This window comes from Taurulus bubalis (assembly GCF_910589615.1).
Source record: "Taurulus bubalis genome assembly, chromosome: 7".
In the NCBI taxonomy this organism is placed as follows: Eukaryota; Metazoa; Chordata; class Actinopteri; order Perciformes; family Cottidae; genus Taurulus; species Taurulus bubalis.
The window spans coordinates 9,907,268-9,926,674 of NC_136595.1; the positions used below are offsets into that span (position 1 = coordinate 9,907,268).

General features: G+C 40.6%; 1 protein-coding gene across 1 annotated transcript; it reads right to left on the minus strand.

The window, feature by feature from the left end:
- Positions 1–292: 292 nt before the first annotated feature.
- brdt (bromodomain, testis-specific) lies at positions 293–10,301 on the minus strand (the record flags this gene model as incomplete). The annotated part of the gene is made up of 19 exons (XM_079221323.1): positions 293–606; positions 707–926; positions 1,040–1,233; positions 1,698–1,804; positions 1,896–1,956; positions 2,822–2,892; positions 3,359–3,512; positions 3,608–3,663; positions 5,338–5,442; positions 5,545–5,658; positions 6,209–6,498; positions 6,585–6,766; positions 6,868–7,053; positions 7,698–7,826; positions 7,909–8,259; positions 8,740–8,858; positions 9,428–9,566; positions 9,864–10,001; positions 10,110–10,301. The coding sequence occupies 19 exons, from the start codon at positions 10,299–10,301 to the stop codon at positions 541–543; spliced, it is 2,874 nt and encodes a 957-aa protein (XP_079077449.1). The 3' UTR covers positions 293–540.
- Between the last annotated feature and the right edge of the window lie 9,106 nt (positions 10,302–19,407).

Here is a 19,407-nt window from a genome sequence, read left to right on the forward strand (position 1 = left end):
CTACCAACCTTTCATTCAAAATTTGTTTTTACTTTTGTGCAATGTAAAAAAGAAATAAAAAAAAAAAAGTAATACGTGCATTGTGCCGTAAACAAGTAAAACAAGTGTTTTGTCTACATTGAATAGATATGAAGACTGGTGGTAAGGGTTCACCAAAGGGCATCATGTAGCAGAAGAACGAAACAACACTGCACATTTCAACAAACAAGACGGCAAAGTTTGAACTAAAGTGTATGAATGCATGAATTAGCTTGTCATACAAAACTGTCAGCAGGACTCATCCACATGTGGAGAAAAAGAACAGAAAAACACGCCTCAAAGAGAATGTCCGGGGGGGAATTCTGACAGTGCGACACCCCGATCATCTCAAACTCAACAGTGCATCAGTGCAGACGCTTACCATCCATTTCAAATGCAAACCAAACGTTTTGTTTTCTTGTCTCCAGGACGTACATACGGTTGATGCTGAAGTTGTCTTTTGTGGCCAAGAAAGAGCCAACAGCTCGAGCTATTCACCGAGACAACGCACACAGCAGTCTTTTAGTCCAGGTTGAGTTCAAATGAAGTCATGATGTCCCGCTGCATAGTCATGTCAATCCCAGACATCTAGAAAAGAGAGAGAAACATCTTTAATCTAACAATCAGTAGTAAAAAAAGAGAAAAGAAGCCATTTCACCGGCACCGGACATGGATGAAGGGAACTCACGGCCTCTCGCCTACGTCGTTCTTGCTCCTTTCTGCGGGCCAGATCCCTCTCCCCGTCCACCAAGGACTGTGTGGCGAGAGGCGGCGCTTCTGCGGGAGACTTTTGCTGCTCCATGTCTTTCGGAGCGTCCAGGGTGGCTTTGGTGCCAAAGATCTCCGGCGAATCGGGATCTTCCTTGACAGGTTGTGGATTGGTTTCTGCTCTACATGGGCCTGGTAAGCTAGAGGGAGGGAGAATGTCCTTGTTGATCAGAAAGATTCCTCTTAATTTTTTATTCACCCACCAAGTCTTTTACAGAAATATAAAGAAAAGTCTGACGCAGTCGCTGAATACCTGCTCTTTTCAGGAGCCTCTGTCTCCGCACCGCCCTCCATCCGTTTCCCCTTCAGGGCTTTGTCTTGCTCCTCCTTTTTTATGGCCACCTTGCGGAACTTCTGGAAGCTCTCCTTTGACGACTTGATTGCCGTCACAGTGAACGGCTGCTGCCCCAGTTTTGCCCAGGACTCAGGATTTTTCAGAACAATTTCCTACACAAGACAAATCACCAGATTTATTTGTGTCTGTTTCAAACAGAGGTGGGAACAGGGGGCGCTGACTGTGTTCAGCTTTAAAGACGCGTTCAAAGATTACCTGCCTCTTTGGGGCAGAAAAAACTGACCGACATATACTGCATCCTTATTGGGGCACAACCAGTTCAGGAAAAAACCCTAATGTCTGAAAAATAGAAATTTACGTCCGAACAACAGCAGCAAATGTTTTGGTACTTTTAGTAGTTTGAGGAAATGTACCACTAAACTTTTTCCTTCATCTTTGTTTCCACTCAAACACTGGAAACAGCCATCAACGCGTTGTTTAAACGCTCTGAACAATACAACTGTTTTGTAGCCATATTGTTTCCACATTAGGACTTAAAGCTCATGGGAGCTTCTGAAGAGCCCGCGAATTCGCCACAAGATGTTAACACTTGTTTGTAATAGTATACAATGCTGACCTTTTTGGGAATTGGGGTTTTTCCCTCTCCGGCGGAGTTACTTGCTGTGTTGGTGTGAAGCACATTGGTCAGCCGTCTGCCAGGGAAATCCTCAGGGTTTCTGGAATCTGGCACAATCCATTTAAAAATAAGTGTTCTGCTGAAGAATTAGTTACAAATAAAGTGTGATCTCAGAGTAACAGTCTTCTGGGGACTTACTGGACCTGCTCTCCTCTTTGCACTGCAGTGGGCTGTCTCTCAGAGGGGACAGCACCGGGCCCTGCTGGATAGCAAAGATATGGTTTAAGATTTAAAATCTTTAGGTAACATTTCAGAATATTAAAGACCGAACAAACATTACAATTATCATAAAAATGATCCATGATATGAAACTGTGAAGAAGACTTAGTATAGGGTGGTACTACTATAGGTCCTGTTGCTTTTTTGAATAAATGTTTTTACTTCATTCTGAATACCTTGAATAGTCTACAAAGAGGGGAAAAAAAACTGTCTGGGAGCATAAACAATGTACATTTAATTATAATTTTGTGTTTTTAGAAAAAACTGAATGTTACAGAGTGAATACCGATACTACACACTGAAGTAGTAACACTGCAAAAGGATTTGTAGACATTTTGGCAATATATTTATATTCAGATCAGATTCAACTTTATTGTCATTGTACATAGTACAAGTACTGTAACAATGAAATGTAGTTAAATGAGGAGCAACACATTTGGTTCCGACAATTTAAGATTATCTATGTAATATGAGGCAACTGTGATGCACCTGATCTGGGACTTTCTGTTGATCTACTATGAAAACAGAACGGGCTGATGACATTTTTTGTTGTTGTTTTTTTGCTCTGTAAGCACAGCCAAGGTAGGCCTCTGTAGATGCAGCTTGGTCTGGCGTACGATAAAGCGTGAAAGAAACGTGAATAGCTAACAGGATGTGTTGCTTTTGAGGTTAAATCACACTGTAAAATGATACAATAGGTCAGCAGTAAGGCAGAAAGGACACATAGAACTTTAGCAGTAGATTAACTGACTTGTATGATCTCATCGATACACAGGTCGTTATTGTTCGGAACAAGATTCATCACAAGAAGATTGCGTCACAAGATTTATTTTCATTAGAAGTACCTCAAATCTGGTGGCATTCCAGTCCAGCAAAACATCCGGAGATGCCATGGGGGATAAAAGGGCAGACAGATCTGTCAAACAGCAAAGGGCAGATATTGATATTCAACACATGGAGAGGCAAGCAACCACGCGAGAGGCAAGGAACGACTGTGCCTTCATACGACTTAGAGCAAGAGCTAGTGTACAGTTAATGAGATGGAGCGCACTAGGGCCGGTAACCGACTGGACCTTAACTCTCCTGCTTAGACCGGTTCAAAGCGAGAACAGGGATAACGCTGAATTAAAACCCAAAAATTAATAAAAACACTAATACGAGTGTAAATTGTTAATATTAAATAACTATTTAAACTATTTAAATAACTATTTAAAACAGTCTTAACGGTATATCACATTGAAGCATTTCTGAAAGGAAAAAAAAAAAAAAAGATGTATACTAAACAGAAAGATCCAGTTAATTGCAATAAGTGTATTTTTTTAGTGTGACAAATCTTTATTCCCCCTTAGTTGAGGGACATGAAGGAGGAATGCAAGCAGTACCTGGGGGAGATATAGTCAGCTCATCACAGGTCAGGTCTACGTTGCGGTGCGTTGGGTGGCATTTGGTTTCCGTCACCGATGACTGCGTGGCAGGAGAGGGCTGGTAACTCGCCTCCGATATCTGCTTGCCAGAGGCACCGAGGGTCCCCTTTGAGTTAAGGAGAAATTTAATTTCTTACTTTTCATGCTGACCAGTGAGGCGCTCTCACTGTGACACTCTTGACTACAGCAAGCAAATGCTGAGTTTACCTTCGCCTTCACCTTTTGGCAAGAGTCTTTACTTTTTGTCTTCTTTGGTTTTGGCACTGAAAAACATGTCGTCAGAATATTTCATCAGTAATGTGTACGGATATATGGATATAACATGACAATTACCTGACAGGACCATTGTCAAAATACAAAGTACACATGATTTTTAATGATTAGGTTTCACAAACAAACAACTATTTCCAAACAAAATAAATAGGTAAAGAGATATCTACATATTGTATATTAGGATTTACACTTGAAGATGTGGATACATTTTGTATTAAAACATGTTTGTTTAGAAATTCCCTATAACATTTATATGTGAACACAACTCACCTGCTACACACACGTCACCCAAACCCCCAACTAATAATGATCCCTTTTTGTCTGTCATACTTTTAAAAGTTCTAACAATTATTTCTTGCCCTTGTGTTCCAATAGGACAACAGAAAATAATACCGTAAAATTCGGGTTATAAGGTGCACCCGTTTATAAGCCGCATTTACTAACTTTAAAGAAAAAGTTATATTTAATCATTAACAAGCTGCAGCGGTTTATAAGCCGCTGTTAATGCTGCTACTGCCGCTACCCGAGACGGACGTCGAGCCGGGGCTGGTCCCGCTACCTTCGGTGGTTGTTGGGGAGCAAGCTGCTGCAGCTCGCGCTGACAACACTTTATTTTCGTGCTGAAGCTTCAGTGTTGTTTACTTGAGCTCAAACAGTGCAGCCACAAATTGTGGCAGCAGCTGCTGCTCGTGCTTGCTGCTAGCAGCTGAGTCAAACTCCCTACTGTCCTCCCCGCCCCGCCTCTCACCCCGATGCCACTATGCTCAGTAGCGGCTAGTGCAAGTAAGCTAGCAGCTAGCGCTAGCTGCTAGGGCTTTTGCTGCTAGCACGTCGTCAGACCTGTTTTCCATCGCGCCTGGTCGGGTGAGCGTGGTGGCATCGTCGGTGGGTACTGGCGGAGAGCCGAGCGGGGTGGCAGGGTGAGGGCACCGCGGGGCGGGGAAGATAGCAGGGAGTTTGGCTGCTGCTCGGAGAGGACCCCGTTTTACAGTGAGATCACTCGTCAAGGGAATTTGTGAATATTTCCCAAATTCAGTGGATATAACAGTGGATTTTGTCCGTTTGGTCACAGCGCCATAGTGAAATGCTTTCCCACTGGGTTTTCATGCTTTTAAACCCGGTGCACAGAAAGTGGGGGTTCTTGTATAAAGTGGTTGGTGATAAGATGAGAGAACAAGCTTCCCAGACAAGACTTCTATTGAGGTCAGTGAGCGCATGAACGGTTGTGTAGCGTTAAGATCAGCCTTTATTTGAGTTTAAAGTGGGTGTGTTCGAAAATAACAAATACTTTGTTTGCCATGTTATTGGAAATAACCTTTAGCTAAGCTGACTGGGTTCCATTGTCACAAAAAAGAAATAAAAAAAACTTTAGTCATAGACTATGCTTTAGAAACGTGTTTTCAAAGGCAAACTGTTCTATAGGCCATCGTGTATAATCATCATAATCCCTTCCAAAATGGAAACATCCGTTTCAAATGTACTTGTTGGAAAACTCAAAATAGAACTCTGGGTTTCTTCTGACAACAGGTCGAGTGTCAGACTGGCGTTTTCCTTTCCTTACTTCTCCAATGGGCTTTACTTATCAGTGCCACTGATGACGCAAAGCAGACATACATTAATGTCCACTACAAGAAAAAGGGGCAGCTAACCTGATTCAGAGTCACTGCTATCGGACGTGCTAGAATGACTACTGCTGCTGCGGCTGCTGCCAGAGCTGGATGAAGAGCTGCTGCTGCTTTCACTGAGATCAGGAGCTTCTATGATGTTAGCTGTTAACGAAAAAAAAATGGTAATTTTTATTTTACACTCAATGCGTCACATGTGGAAGCGTAACTGTGGCGATTACATTAATAATTAAATTCAGATCTTACCAAATGGCTTATTTTTCTGAATCAAGTGCTGCTCTTTGCTGGCCACCTGCGATGTCCCAGCATCCTTCGGTTTGCCAGTCGGCAAACCTCCTGTGGGCTTCGCCGGCTTGTTTTCTGCAGGACAGAAGAGATAATCACCCTCCGACATGGGCTGCTCCCTCCAAAGCATGTTGTTTGCATTTTTTGCTACAGGAGTGCTGATAGTGCCGTTTCCTGGTTGCCTAGAGTTACGAGATTTTCAACTTTGGGTAAAACGCTGCATTTGTAACTGTCACTTTTTATTCAGCGGTCCGATCACATAGCGCTCTCAAGCACCGCCAGCTGGGCATTTTCAAACGGGAAAAAATAAATAAATAACAACATTGCTTTGGACACGGTCCCTAATTGCACATTTTACATTACAGTTTAAATCTGATTAAAAGGAAAAAAAAACTTTATTTGCAGGCAGAGGAAAAGCTTCAAGCTAAAGTGCAGGACTACATTTATATGCATGTCCATTATATTTAAACCCTGAGCCAAATTAGTTTGCACAATGCTGAATAAGCCTACCATCGCCAGGGAAAGCTCTCTGCATTTCCTTGTGCATCGCAGTTGTGGTGTGTGGCGTCTGTGGCGTCTGTGGCGAGGTTCCGCTTTAAACAAAGCCGCTTTGAGCTGTACTTACTGCGAATGTCCTTGTTGCACTTCCTCAGACATGCTGCAACGAACCTCTGCAGGGCTCTCAGTGTGGAGGGCTTGAGCGCCTCAAAGTCCACCTCGATCTCCTCCAGAGTAGTATCTCGCAGGCAGGACTCCCGGGCATGAATGATTGCCACCAACTTGCCCAGTTTGTCACCGGGCAGCTTGTCAATGTCCAATTTCAACTGTTTTTTCTCCTGGTAAGTGACCGGTAATGATGCGACGTCATCCTTGCATGTTGAAGTCACGCCATGAATATTGTGTCTGCTGCCATGCCTAGACATGAATATAGAAACACCTAATGTTAGCCTTCGGAGTGGAATACTTTGTTCAACAATAATATCACCCATATTAAAACTTACAAAGTAGAGCTCTTGCGGTTGGCCAATTTTTCTACAACAGACTTGTTTTTTGAGGACTTGTGCTTTAGTCGAGCGATATCCTTTTCTTTGGCTCTTTTTTCCTTTTTCAACTTGTCTTTCTTCTTGGTTTTAATCTGGGGCTCTTGGGTAAATCTCTTCAACTCATCCTGGACAGATTTCAACTGAAAAGCCAGTCATCAATGGACCAATTAGGTCAAATGCACTGAAAAGAATAACTTCTCAAAAGCCATTTGCACGGTTACAGGCATGAATGTATAGCAACCTGCTCCTCCAGATTGGCCAGCTGCATGGTCACCTCCTCGGAGGAGGAACTCTCTGCCTCTGAGGAGCTTTCGCTTTCAGAGCTTGAACTCTGACCTCTGTCTTTTTTTCCATGGTCAACTCGCTGGAGAGGTATGGGACAACTCCCTTCCTGAGGGACCTTCAGATATCGGGCCTCGAAAACTTCCTGTTGATTCAAACACTAATGTTATTGTAGAGGTAACAGAAATGATAATATTGATGTCAATGTGTCGACTTAGGGATGGCCTTGAATCACAATCCATATTCCATTTTGCACAGTGCTTCCTACAAATAAACCGTGACCACTCACAGCATGTATAGGCAGGCAAAACAAAAAGTGTTCTAAATATTCCTGCTAATAAACACAATGTATTATGGAGTTTCTGACTACTAGTAGCATTATGGAGCAATTACTTAACATTATGTTGATAATGTTAGTTTATTTGAATTTGTTACATTTTTAACTAAAATTCTTTGCTGGTGGGTCTCCATTTTGGTAGCAATACATGTGGGTACTATGTGATGTACGGTCCCTGCAGACGGTTTCATACTATTCCGCTGATCAACAGTTGGTGGTGGTAAACCGCCAGGAGACGGAGCAATGTGCTAACACAAAAAAAAGAAGGCAGGAAGCAAGGAGTCTGCTAGCAAGCACGGACATACATTACACATGCATGTAAATCATGTATGTTTCAAAGTTTTCTGAGAATTGTGTCTGATGATTTATGCAGCGGAAAATACATTCAGAACACTTATTAGGCCTTAAGGACACCAAATGCATTTTGGTGGGAAACAAAGTACAATCTATACCTGCAGTTTCCGTGCCATGTTGACCACCTCGTGTGTTGGTGGGTTGTATTTGTAACAGTTGGAAAACATCAGTCGGACATCAGCGGCAAACTCCTTTGCGCTTGCATACTCTCGTTGATCCATTTTTCTCTGAGGAAATGACACTATATAATAAAACTGATCGGACTCATACTGAATAGAAGTGTTGTAATGTGTGTCCTAATCATCCTACCCTCATGGTGCTCATGTCCATAGGTTGTTTGATGATCTCATGGTAGTCGTGCAAGCCAAAAGTGACCGCGTCAACGGGGGTGTAAAAGGGCCAACCATATGCATAGTGTCTCTTTGAGAGCATCTCCTTCAGGATGTCATTACAGCACCGGAGCTGCTCAGACAGTCGGATCTTCTTGCTCTCAAATGCAGGTAAGTCTTTCTTTGGAGGTTTGATGGGCCGGCCACTGCCTCTCCTGGAGAATAACGTGCAAGGTGCTGAATGATCCTCAGCAAGGGATACGTCACCACCGGTGATGACCGGGGGGGTGGAGGTCATGATGTCCGCTTTCCTCTTGAAACCCTTTTTAATCTGGATATTAAGAAATGAAAAAAAGATTGCACACAAACAGTAAATCAATACATAAAAATTCCCGATTTGTTGAGCATTTTGACATTTAAAAGTTTGATTCAAAGTATAGTGGTTCAAATAGTATTTAGCAATCTGACCGACTCAAGTTTGTGGAAGACAATCAGTCTCACTAGTTTCATGCAATGTGTGTCTAACATGAAAAAAACATTTATTGTAGTCTGGTATAAATGCAGCGTTTTGTGTCCTCAGCCATCCCACCACAGAACGAGCTACTACTGGTCTGGGGCATAAAAAAAAAATAAAAAATCCAACTAGAATATTCATGTCAACATATTTGGGTTTCTATTCTTACTGAAATAACAAGCCAAGCATCAAAACCTGGTCATAAACAGTACATAATCTAGCCCAAAAAAACACCCTTAGAGACAGTTGATTTCATTGTATAAAGTCAGTTTGTTTACAAACCAATAAACTACTCACTGTTGCATCAATCTGTGAGAGCTGGGCGGGTGGAATGTATTGACTCATATCAGGTGGAATGACCATCACAGTCTGCTGGAGAACAACTTCTGACACATGGGATCTCTGCTTTATAGCGCCTGCATGACAACAGGTAGAGTGAATACATTCACAGGAATGGGATATTATTATTATTTCAAATTGTGAAATTAGGCTGCACAATTAACATCCAAAAAACATTCCTAATAGGTTCAACTATGTCAATATGTTTGGGGCAGTTAAAGGTCCCATATTGTAAAAAGTGAAATCTTTAAAGGCGTTTTATTCATTTATTGTAGAGCAGATCTAAGAGCTATGTAAATCCTGTAGGTATGGAAACGCTCAATCCATGGAGAAATGCACATAGCCCGTATTCAGAAACTGTGCCTTACAATAAGTGGTCAATATTTCTGTAGTATTTTAGCTACCTAAAAAAAAAGGCTCACAAAAAAACATATATACCAGCAATTTTTTAGAATATGAACTGTTTTTTTCAACAGATGCTGGTAGCTTCATACATATATATATATACATACATACATACATACATACATACATACATACATACATACATATATATATACACACACACACACACATGTGTGTGTATATACACAAGCAGACATACCTCATCTTTAGTATCTTCAGGGAGTGTTAATGTGCATGATACCTGCATTCGTCTTTCTCCCTTTCACTGGTTCCTTTGTAGTGATTGCTCTAATGTCACACTCGTCCTTGGGCATTGTGGACAATTTCTGCAAAAAAAGCTTCTCCAGAGTCTGTGCCATAAAAACAATGTCATCTCCAGGCTGTGGAAAGAAAATGCATTTATCATAATGAAATAAAAGCATTCCATGAAGCATGCATTCTTATGCCACTTTCGCACTCAGCTGTGCAAAAGCCAATTAAAAAAAAAGTAATTCTGGGCATGCGAGTATACATTTGCTCATCGGCATTACAGTTAGGATTAGTGAACGATATGTCAGTTCACAGACCTACTTTTACATTACAAAACTTCCTCACAGCTAATATTGCATTTCTATTAATGGACAGTTTGTATGAACATGTTGGTGGGATAGACAGCACCACTAACAGTATTCTCTTACCCGATTGTACACATAGCAGTTGGTGAACATGGTTTTGAAGTCTTGTATACACGGAAGTGCTTGCCAGTAGTATTTGTTCTGAAGACGCTTCTTAATAGTGGTCAGGTCCATAGGCTTTGTTACGATTGTATAATAATCCTGAAAGACAACAAATACGCTTGCATGAATACATGATATCTTTCAACCGAGTATGACACACATTTTACAGGTGGGTTGTGATGCTGCAATATCCATCTTATTACTTACTGGGAGACGCAGTGCCACTGCATCAACTGGCTGGCGAAAGGGCCACGAAAAGTTATGCCTCCATAAAGCTTTGATCACCACCTTCTCCAGGTACTGGAGCTGGTTGGTTACACGTCCAGGACTCTTGGGATTTACAACCTCTGGCGGAGGGGGGTTCCCGCCAACAGTGGGGCGGACTTTCACATCAGTCATTGTGTTGTCCAAAGGCCATTAATGGGGAAACAGTCGGTCGTATGCTTTGCTGCAACTTAGCGTTCATCACACTTTATCCTAAACAAGGAGTGAAGAGTAGTTCCCAGTGCGTAAGTAAAAATGTACATTTGGGATTACAGTTTGTAAAAAAAAAAAAAAAAAAAAAAAAAGAGGAAAAGTCATTAATTCAATCACAGTTTTTCCATAATACAACATCAGTGCTGAAACCTATTCTGCCTTGAATCTGGTGGCTACGTTACCCATAAAGCAACTTGACTGCTGACAGTTCATTATAACATTTGGATACATTCTGCTAGTAGCAGTTAATACCTTGGGGATATTGTGTTCGCCAAATAATCCAGTGATAAAACCAAAAGGTGCTTATTCAATTCAATTAATTTTGCAGAAGAAAAACAAGTTTGCCTCAGAGGGCTTTTACAGTCTGTACACATACGACATTAACAGTCATGTTGCAGTTTACACCCATGTCTGTCCAAAAAGTCATCATTTTATCCTATTAGACGTCAATGTGAAATTGTCATAATTAGCATATGAATTGGGTTATGGCCAAAAACATGTTTTTGTCAAGGTCACTGTGACTTTTGACCACCAAAATCTAATAAATTCATCACTGAGTCCAAGCCGACATTCGTGCCAACATTTGAAGCAATTCGCTCAAGGCATTGCGGCGATTTCCTAGAAAATGGTATCGACGTGAGGTCACAGTGACCTTGAGCTGCCAAATTTAAATCAGTTTATCATTTTGTGGACATTTTTTAGCCAGATTTTAAGAAAGTGTTTCTGAGAAATCTGGCCTCAGGCCACAGCATGCGTACAAACTAAAAAGTTGATTTGTGACCCATTTCCAGGTAGGAAAGTCAAACAGTTGTTGGTCTTTACGATAGGGTTTGTTGACAATAATTTCACACGAAAGGATATATAGTTGTGAATATATTTTAAGTTCATCCAGCTGCCATACAAAAATAGTCATTTAGTTTCATATGATGTTAAACTGTGTGGAATTTAGCAGCACAAGATTTCAGTTGGGTACACCTTTAAGAAACATCTCTCTTAATACGTAATCCAGTTTAACATGAGACAAGAGTGCGGATCAACGAGCCAGCAGCTCGGATGTGATCACCTGCGCGCGCATATATATATATATATATATATATATATATATATATATATATATATATATATAGAGAGAGAGAGAGAGAGAGAGAGAGAGAGAGAGAGAGAGAGAGACTGTAACAACATCACAAAACGCCTGCTGGTAAATCTGCTTGAAAGAAATAAAGAGAAAAGGGAAGAAAAGAAAACGTCACTCATTACCACCTCTCAGGCCTAATATGTTGAGAAAATGGCTTATTGATAACAGTATGCTTAATATTGCTCACTGGCTATGAAATTAAAAAGTCACTGTTTGATTATGGCATAAAATGCAGAAAACCGGGTACTTGGTAAAAATAACCAACAAAACTTCAAAGATTACATCAACAAATCCCCAATTATTTTAATCTGAGCACATTTTAAAAAAAAACAACAACTAATGAATCATAAAATGACACCAACGGTATATTTGAATTGCCAGCAACACTCGCAAAGAGCAGTGGATGCCCAGGAGCATCTTTCCTGCTAAACATGGGTAACACCCCCACCTAGAGCATATCTCCGAAAGTGCTCTATTCAACAGTGTAGCTTAGCAAGAACTAACCAATAATAGAACCATGTTTCGAACAATTATTTGAGAGACAGAGAGACCCATAAACAAACTCTGCCATGTATGTAATTATGTAAAAACATTGTTCAAATGTATTTCTGCCTTCTGTAAACTGAGGATTTATTGACAAAAGGAGCTTCAAAAACAATTAAACATCTTGTTCTCAGCACTTTCAAAACACACCTAAAATATAACATCCACAACAACATTAAGGATCCAAATAACCGAGCAGGACCAAAAAAGAAAAGCAAAAAGAAGAGGGCCTGTAAAACAAATAGATTTGTACTGAAGACTGAAATCCAGTTTTACTACCTACAAAATCATGGTTCTCAATCTGCAAATTGAAAACATTGTCTTGTCAAACATAACAAATATTTTTGCTTTAACACCCAAACCAAATAAGTTTACATTGCAAGTTATGTTTCTTATTTTCATTTTATTCTTTAAAAAGACAAATCAAGACAATACTTTTATACATGAATAATTTCCAGTGAAGTCCAGCGCATCATGGTTCTGTCCTTTTGTTGGGTGCACGTGACCCACACTTCGGCGATTAAATGACGAGTTCCTCACAGTGTTGCACGTCTTGCTGTCACAATGATCTGCTAATGAGTTTGTCATGCGAGATTGGGAGTCAAATGCTATTCGATGTTCACAATTATTTCACACAGAAAACATTATTTTGAAATAATGTCAATTCATTTAATAAAGTACTCATACTCAAGCATTCTAATAAAATCAGTTTAGGTCAAATTGCCATGCATTTAATGGTTAGTATAATTATTTTTAACTGTTAATCTCTTATTGTCCAGTATTCAAAGATAACATAATGCAACTTGGTAAATAGAAATTATGTTCGACTTTGTCTCCAATCGAATAATGGTAAGGCTAACTGTTCCAAACAAACAAAGACGGTGTAATTGCTCAAATATGATGTCATAAAAAAAAACTGTCTAATGGATCAAGGTCCTGTCTTGCAGCACACATCATGATAGATGCTACAAAATATATGTTGTAGTCAAGAGGTCAGCTTCAACAGACTCTGGACAATGTAAAATAGCAATTAGTAGACAAAAGAAGCTATGACAACACTTTGTTAAGAAAAAATAAGCATCAGGGATATTGTAGTAAATGTAGAAAGTTTATGTGACGTCACAGATACATGCCCCAAGCTAAAAAGGCAATGGAAACAAGCCACAGTGAAGATTTAATCACACACACATTCACAATGCTCTGATTATGTTGTTTAAGCATTCAGACATCAAAACTACCCACCGCTTGAAAAAACAATGTGTCCAGCATTTTAATACAAACCTAATAATCTGGAATGACATTTACATTACCAACCAGGACATAGCAGACCAGTCAGAAGCAAACGAGATCCATAAGACTGTCTTTTAAAACGTATCCTGCTTCCCATCGACCCCTCACAATAAATAACTACCATTACTGCAGACACAGCGTGTTGCATTCAGGTCTGCCCTGAATACATGAGTGAATCCGCCAGTGCCAAACCAAACTGAACCATAACTTAAAAAGATATACTACGGAAACCCTCGAACCCAAAGCAGGGCCGCATGCTGCGCTGTTGACAGTGCTCTGGCCAACACGTGAAGCCATCATCACGCCCACCCGGTACTTTAGCAACTTGGGTTAGCCGACTGACTCCCACATAGCCGACAGCCCGTTAACGCGAACTAGAGGGCATTACGTTTTTAACGCTTCTTTTAAAAAGAAAAAAAAAGATTTAAAAAAAAATAGAAAAACTGTAGCTGTACATTATATTTCGTCCGACTAGTTATATATGAAGGACGGAATGTTGACCCGCGCAGTCACGTCAGTTAGTGAGCTAACGTTAAGATATGTGACCAGCTAGCTAAATGCTAACGTTGCCAGGCGACTTTGACCAAATCAGCCTGCGCGCCAGCTACCGCTAACTGCCAGTCGGAACGGAAATAACCATAATATAATAAGTTATCTTGGCAACGGCTAAGTGGTTCACACTTGCAACAGCTGTACGAGTTTATTTTATTTACCTCAATAAGGCCGGCACGAATCACTTTACGCTAGCACCTAACCAGTGTTAGCTTAGCGTTAGCTAGCCGTTGGGTTCACCTTACGGGCTCGTTGCCAATTTATGACGGCGTTGACAAATGTTTTGCACGGCAGTATGTCAACACCAGCAACAGGAGTTTGCGTTTGGAAAACAGGGCATGTCGTGAACAATAATGTTGTCGTGCTAGCATTACCTGACGAGATACCGCGGGCTCTTGCGTTCAACTCTTCAGTTGCAGACGTCTCTACGGCAACTGCCTCCAATTTATACCCCTGTCTCGCGGCTCTAGAACTGATTGGTCAAAACACTAACTGCACGTGTTACGCGTTGCTTTTCTGCAGGAAAAGGGCGCCTGAAACATTTAGTTTCTTGCAACAACAACAAAAAAGCAACCCACTACGTTTCCTGCTAATGTGTAGCTACCCGTTTTTTCTTTTCTTTCTTAAAGCATTAAATAAACATTTTTGTTGACTTCTTCCAAACAAAATAGCAACTCGATGGCATGGGTGGATCCTGGAGTATTATCGATTGGTACGAATACTGACTGATCGGTGCAGAGTCACCGACCCTCCAGTAAATAATGTCACTCGTTTGGGTGCCTCCGCGTGCGGGGCAGACAGCGGAGGGAGAATGTGTGAGTCGGCAGAAGCGGAAGACTTGACGTGGGCGGAGTGGTGTCTTCACGTGCTGAGCCAGAAGCGGAAAACTTAGTTTCACTGAACACATTGAAGTTACCGGCTGGAAAATCACTACAATGTTTGTGTGATAAGTCGGGAAATGCGAAATGTTCGAACGAGCGTGTAGAATCACACATGTTTGAGGAATAGTGCTTTTTAGTATTGCATGTAGAGTTCACAGTATTTCAATGAATTGGGGTGTTGTGCACTTTCCCAGGGTAACCGGAATGAGGCATGCGTTTACTTCCTGTGAGCTGGAAATACGGAGGAAATCCTGCTTTTTGCTCATGGTGGAACACAACTTGAAGAAAACATGATCACCCACGATGGCGAGGACAGTGGAGTGGATTTACAAAACTCTTATGTAATCGTCACAATATAAGTCAAGATTGGTGAAACCAGCTAATGCGAAATACAACATTGATGAGCACAGATCCTCCAATGCATTCTGCAACGCAGGTCATTTTGATCATAATTTAATATTAGATTTCCTAGTAGCCTCCCCATGAATTAAATGTCAATATATAATTTCAGCACATTTAGGCTTACACTGACAGTAAACAAACACATTGAAGAATACAAAAATACTTTAACGCTTGGTGAATGTTGGGAATATACACTATTTTCTGTAACCACAATAGAAAAAAAAAACAATTAATAAATCAAAGAGGCTTGAAAAACATTGCTTTGGAAAACACCCAATATTTTTTGCTCATAAATGAAAAGACTTCAGATAAGATCATCATGGTCATTTACGCCCTTTGGCCACAAGATGGAGCCATGGGCAAAACATTTTGGGATTTAAAGTGTGCTGCAAAAGAGGTTTGAATAGCAGAAGCCTGTGGAACGTTGTTGTGGTTGGTGTTTCTGAGACCCAAAAAGTGGTTGACTGAAAATATTTGCAGTCTTGCATAGACAAAAGACATTTCATTGTGATGTGAAACAATGTTATTTCACTCCTCAAAGCAAACACACAATAGGTTATGCATTACTCCGCTGTGGGGCAATTGTAAAACATTTGTACTCTTTCCTTCATAGCTCACAGACTACATGAAATACAGTCTCTCTTTCTCCATGCACCTTGGAAGTAGGCTAGGTGTCCCTTCCTCCTCTGAGTCCACAGCACAGTAAATACAAGACAGCAGCGCAGGGAGATTTAGAAAGTGAAAGGCATGGCTGGTAAGTCATTGTCAGATTTCCTAAATGGGTTTTGAATCGGACCGTAAATACTGACACAGTGTCTGTTCCCCTGACAATGACAGGAAACTCGTTCAGAAGGGAGGAGGTCATACAGGAAAGGGCTCTGCCCCCTGATGTTTTAAATGTGAGGAGTAACAACAGCTATTTGTTTTTGAATGAATGCATATAAACTCCTCACACCAAATGAGAGAACAAGCAACGTTCAACCGAGTACAATTTACTCAAGTACAAGTACTATATGGTTTTTTAAATACTGTTATTATCTTGGTCTGCAGTCTCCTTAAGAGGGGCAACAGAATCCACATAGTTGTGTTTACTGAATGATTACATGGTATGTTGGTCGGCCACAGTGAATATCGTTTTATTCAGTTTATATAGTTTATTATCACTATACTCTCAAAACATACAGTGCACATGGAAGGCACGTGGCAGTCTAAACATGTGAGTACATCCCACTCACTTTGGTAAGCACAAACATACTGCGCTGTCGAGAGAGCTGCCGACAGAGATACTGTCAACAAACTATTTTCAAAATTTGAATGACAAAACTGGAATAGACACTGGGCAGCATGAATCTGTTATTAGCTGGCTTTCTATCTAAGTTTATTCTTAATGTGCCCCACATGTTTGTTTGTTTTTGGTAAAAGATGGGGAGTCTGTTAAAAAAACTGAAGATGTTTGGAGTGGCCTAGTATATGATAGCATGTGGTTTGGTTTCTAAATGAATTAAAAAAGACAGTCCGCATTTGAATAGAATCCAGGTGGGTTTCTGCTTTGATTCAGGACGTAAAACTTAAAAGAGAAAGAAGAGCATGCTGTGCAGCCATGGAAATCATCTCATCTTTCTTGCTACCGATAGGTATTTTCAATCAAAGTGAGAACAGAAATGTTCTGAGTCCTGGTGTGGTACCAAGAGACAGCTGGAGTACAGTTGTAACACTTATTTAACCCTCTCGCTGTGGCTGTTATGTGATTGAAGGGGCGGCGGATCCCTCTTTGCTCTGGAACCTCCATAACTCCCTGTAGCTGAAGTCAGCGGCACTCCAATAACAACTCCTGCCCAAATCAAATACATTCAGAGTGTCCCGCAGACGATGCTGGAGGGTGAGACCAAGAAGAGAGGATTCTCACAAGTTACCCAAAATGTTTTTTTGGTCTATTGTTATTTTATTCTGCCTGTATTGTGGCGTGTACTTTCTACTGTTGTATCACTCTGCAAAGCACTTAATATATGAGACTGCGCTCTACCCTATTAAAATGTTTGATTCTGTACTGACTTTATTCTTTTCTTTATTGTGGATTCAATTTGGTTTTAAATGCATTTCTTTGCCTCTTTGTACAAATGAATGTCTTGCCCATGCTTCCTTTTATTGAATTCTGACTGAGCAGAATATAATTTCAGCACATTAACCATGATCCCAGTTTGAGCACCTCTCTTCTTTCCATGATGATGTCAATAGAGTCGGCAGTTGAATGCATCGTGGTTGATGTGGTGATTAATTGATCTGCTATACTCATTCACTGCATGCACTCAAAGCCATATACACACAATGCCAGTAACATGAAACACATTGTTAGAACATGACACTTATATATAAGTCTGTATTCTGTTTTTATTGGCTGTGATACAATCCATCCAAACTCTGACGTCATACCTTGACGCACAGCTCAACCAATGTCACACCAGCAGGAAGTGTGTGTTGAAGTGTCCCCTCGTCTGCATGCCAAGTTACCTCTTTCACAGCCATTGGCAGTTGCTTCTGATTGGTAGTAGCACCATGTGCCTTCTTTGCAGAATTTGTTAAGTTTATTGTTGATGAACAAGACTGGCAGAAGGTTGTAAAGGCCAATGCTTCCCACTCAGATGTGGACGTTTATCATAAGGATGGCGGCCCTTCTTTGTGTGGTGTCCTCATATTATGTAATGACAGTGTCCTGGTTGGGGGGAACAATGTGTTCTAAAGGAGGCGTATCATTCTTTAAAGGTTCATACTTTTATTTGAGGTTTTATAGTGGAACATGTTTACATGCTTAAATGTTCAATAACCTCTATATATGTCTCGTACTGTCTGTCTGAACATGCCCCTGATTAAACTCTGTCTGAAACACTGTTTCAGACAGATTGCATCGCTGTAGGCAACAGCCTGGGTCCATGTTTACTTCCTGTCCACTGAACAGATTCAGATTCAGGTTGAACTTCATTGTCATTGCACGAAGTACGAGGACAACAAAATGTAGTTTTAGCATCTAAACAGAAGTGCAAAAAGAAGCAGTAAATGTGCAGTGCAATGTGCTGGATAAATAAGAGTATATTTCTCCGTAAATTGAGCATATTATACTTTTTCAGTATTTATATATATATATATATTTTACAACATTGGGCTTTATATATATATATATATATATATATATATATATATATATATATATATATATATATATATATATATATATATATATATCATTCTGTAATTAAACAATATTGAACACATTTTGAAATGTGGGTATGCAGATCCCTGTTCTATAATTGGGGCATGCGCACTGAGCATCGTTGGTCTTGAAAGCCAGTGCAATCAACTGGGTCAATACAAACGCGCAGACGCCGCGGATTGAGCGCGTCTTTGATGCTCCGTTATGCGCTTTCTATTCCCTTTACTCTCAGCTGTGTTCACAACCCTAACACAGTGCAAATAAACAAAGTGGAACACTTTAACGGAGACATGCATATGAGATGTAAAATAATTTGATCCCTTTGAGCGCTTTCCTTGTCAGCTCTCAGAAGCGGCAGCGTTTGTGTGTGTGTGTGTGTGTGTGTGTGTGTGTGTGTGTGTGTGTGTGTGTGTGTGTGCGTGTGTGTGTGTGTGTGTGTGTTTCCACAACAACAACAACAACAACAACAAAAGTTTCCTTCCTCCTTGTCACAGGTGCCATCTTGTTAGCGGTAAATCACTAAGCTGACATCTGTGTTGTACCAAGTCACGCGGCATGTTCTTTTCACTGGAAGTCTCGGGTATCACACGCAAAGCAACGCCGTGTTTGTTCCTGGAGAGATTTCACACTACAGGAATCATTCCGCACACAGTTTAGCGCCTGTGATTTTGGGTGGCAGGGTGGTTAAAGTTGAAAGCGCGTGGCAAAAACGTCTTTCTGTTTTTTTTTTTACATCCTAATATTAGAAGGCACCCAAAATATAACATGGGAGAAGCCATGATAATGCAATTGATGTTTTGTCGTGTATAATATCCGTGCTTGTATATTCTGAACTCCTCTCTGGCTTTTAATCAAAAGCAATGATGTACAACAGGAAATGTGAAAGCATTTATATGGAGGGTGAATGCACTTATTATGGAAGTTTAAATTAATTTATTGTAAGTTGCTTTGACCAAACGCTTCTGCCAAATGAATGTAATGTAACCTCTCTGCCAAAGATAATGTTATCCAAAACCTAAG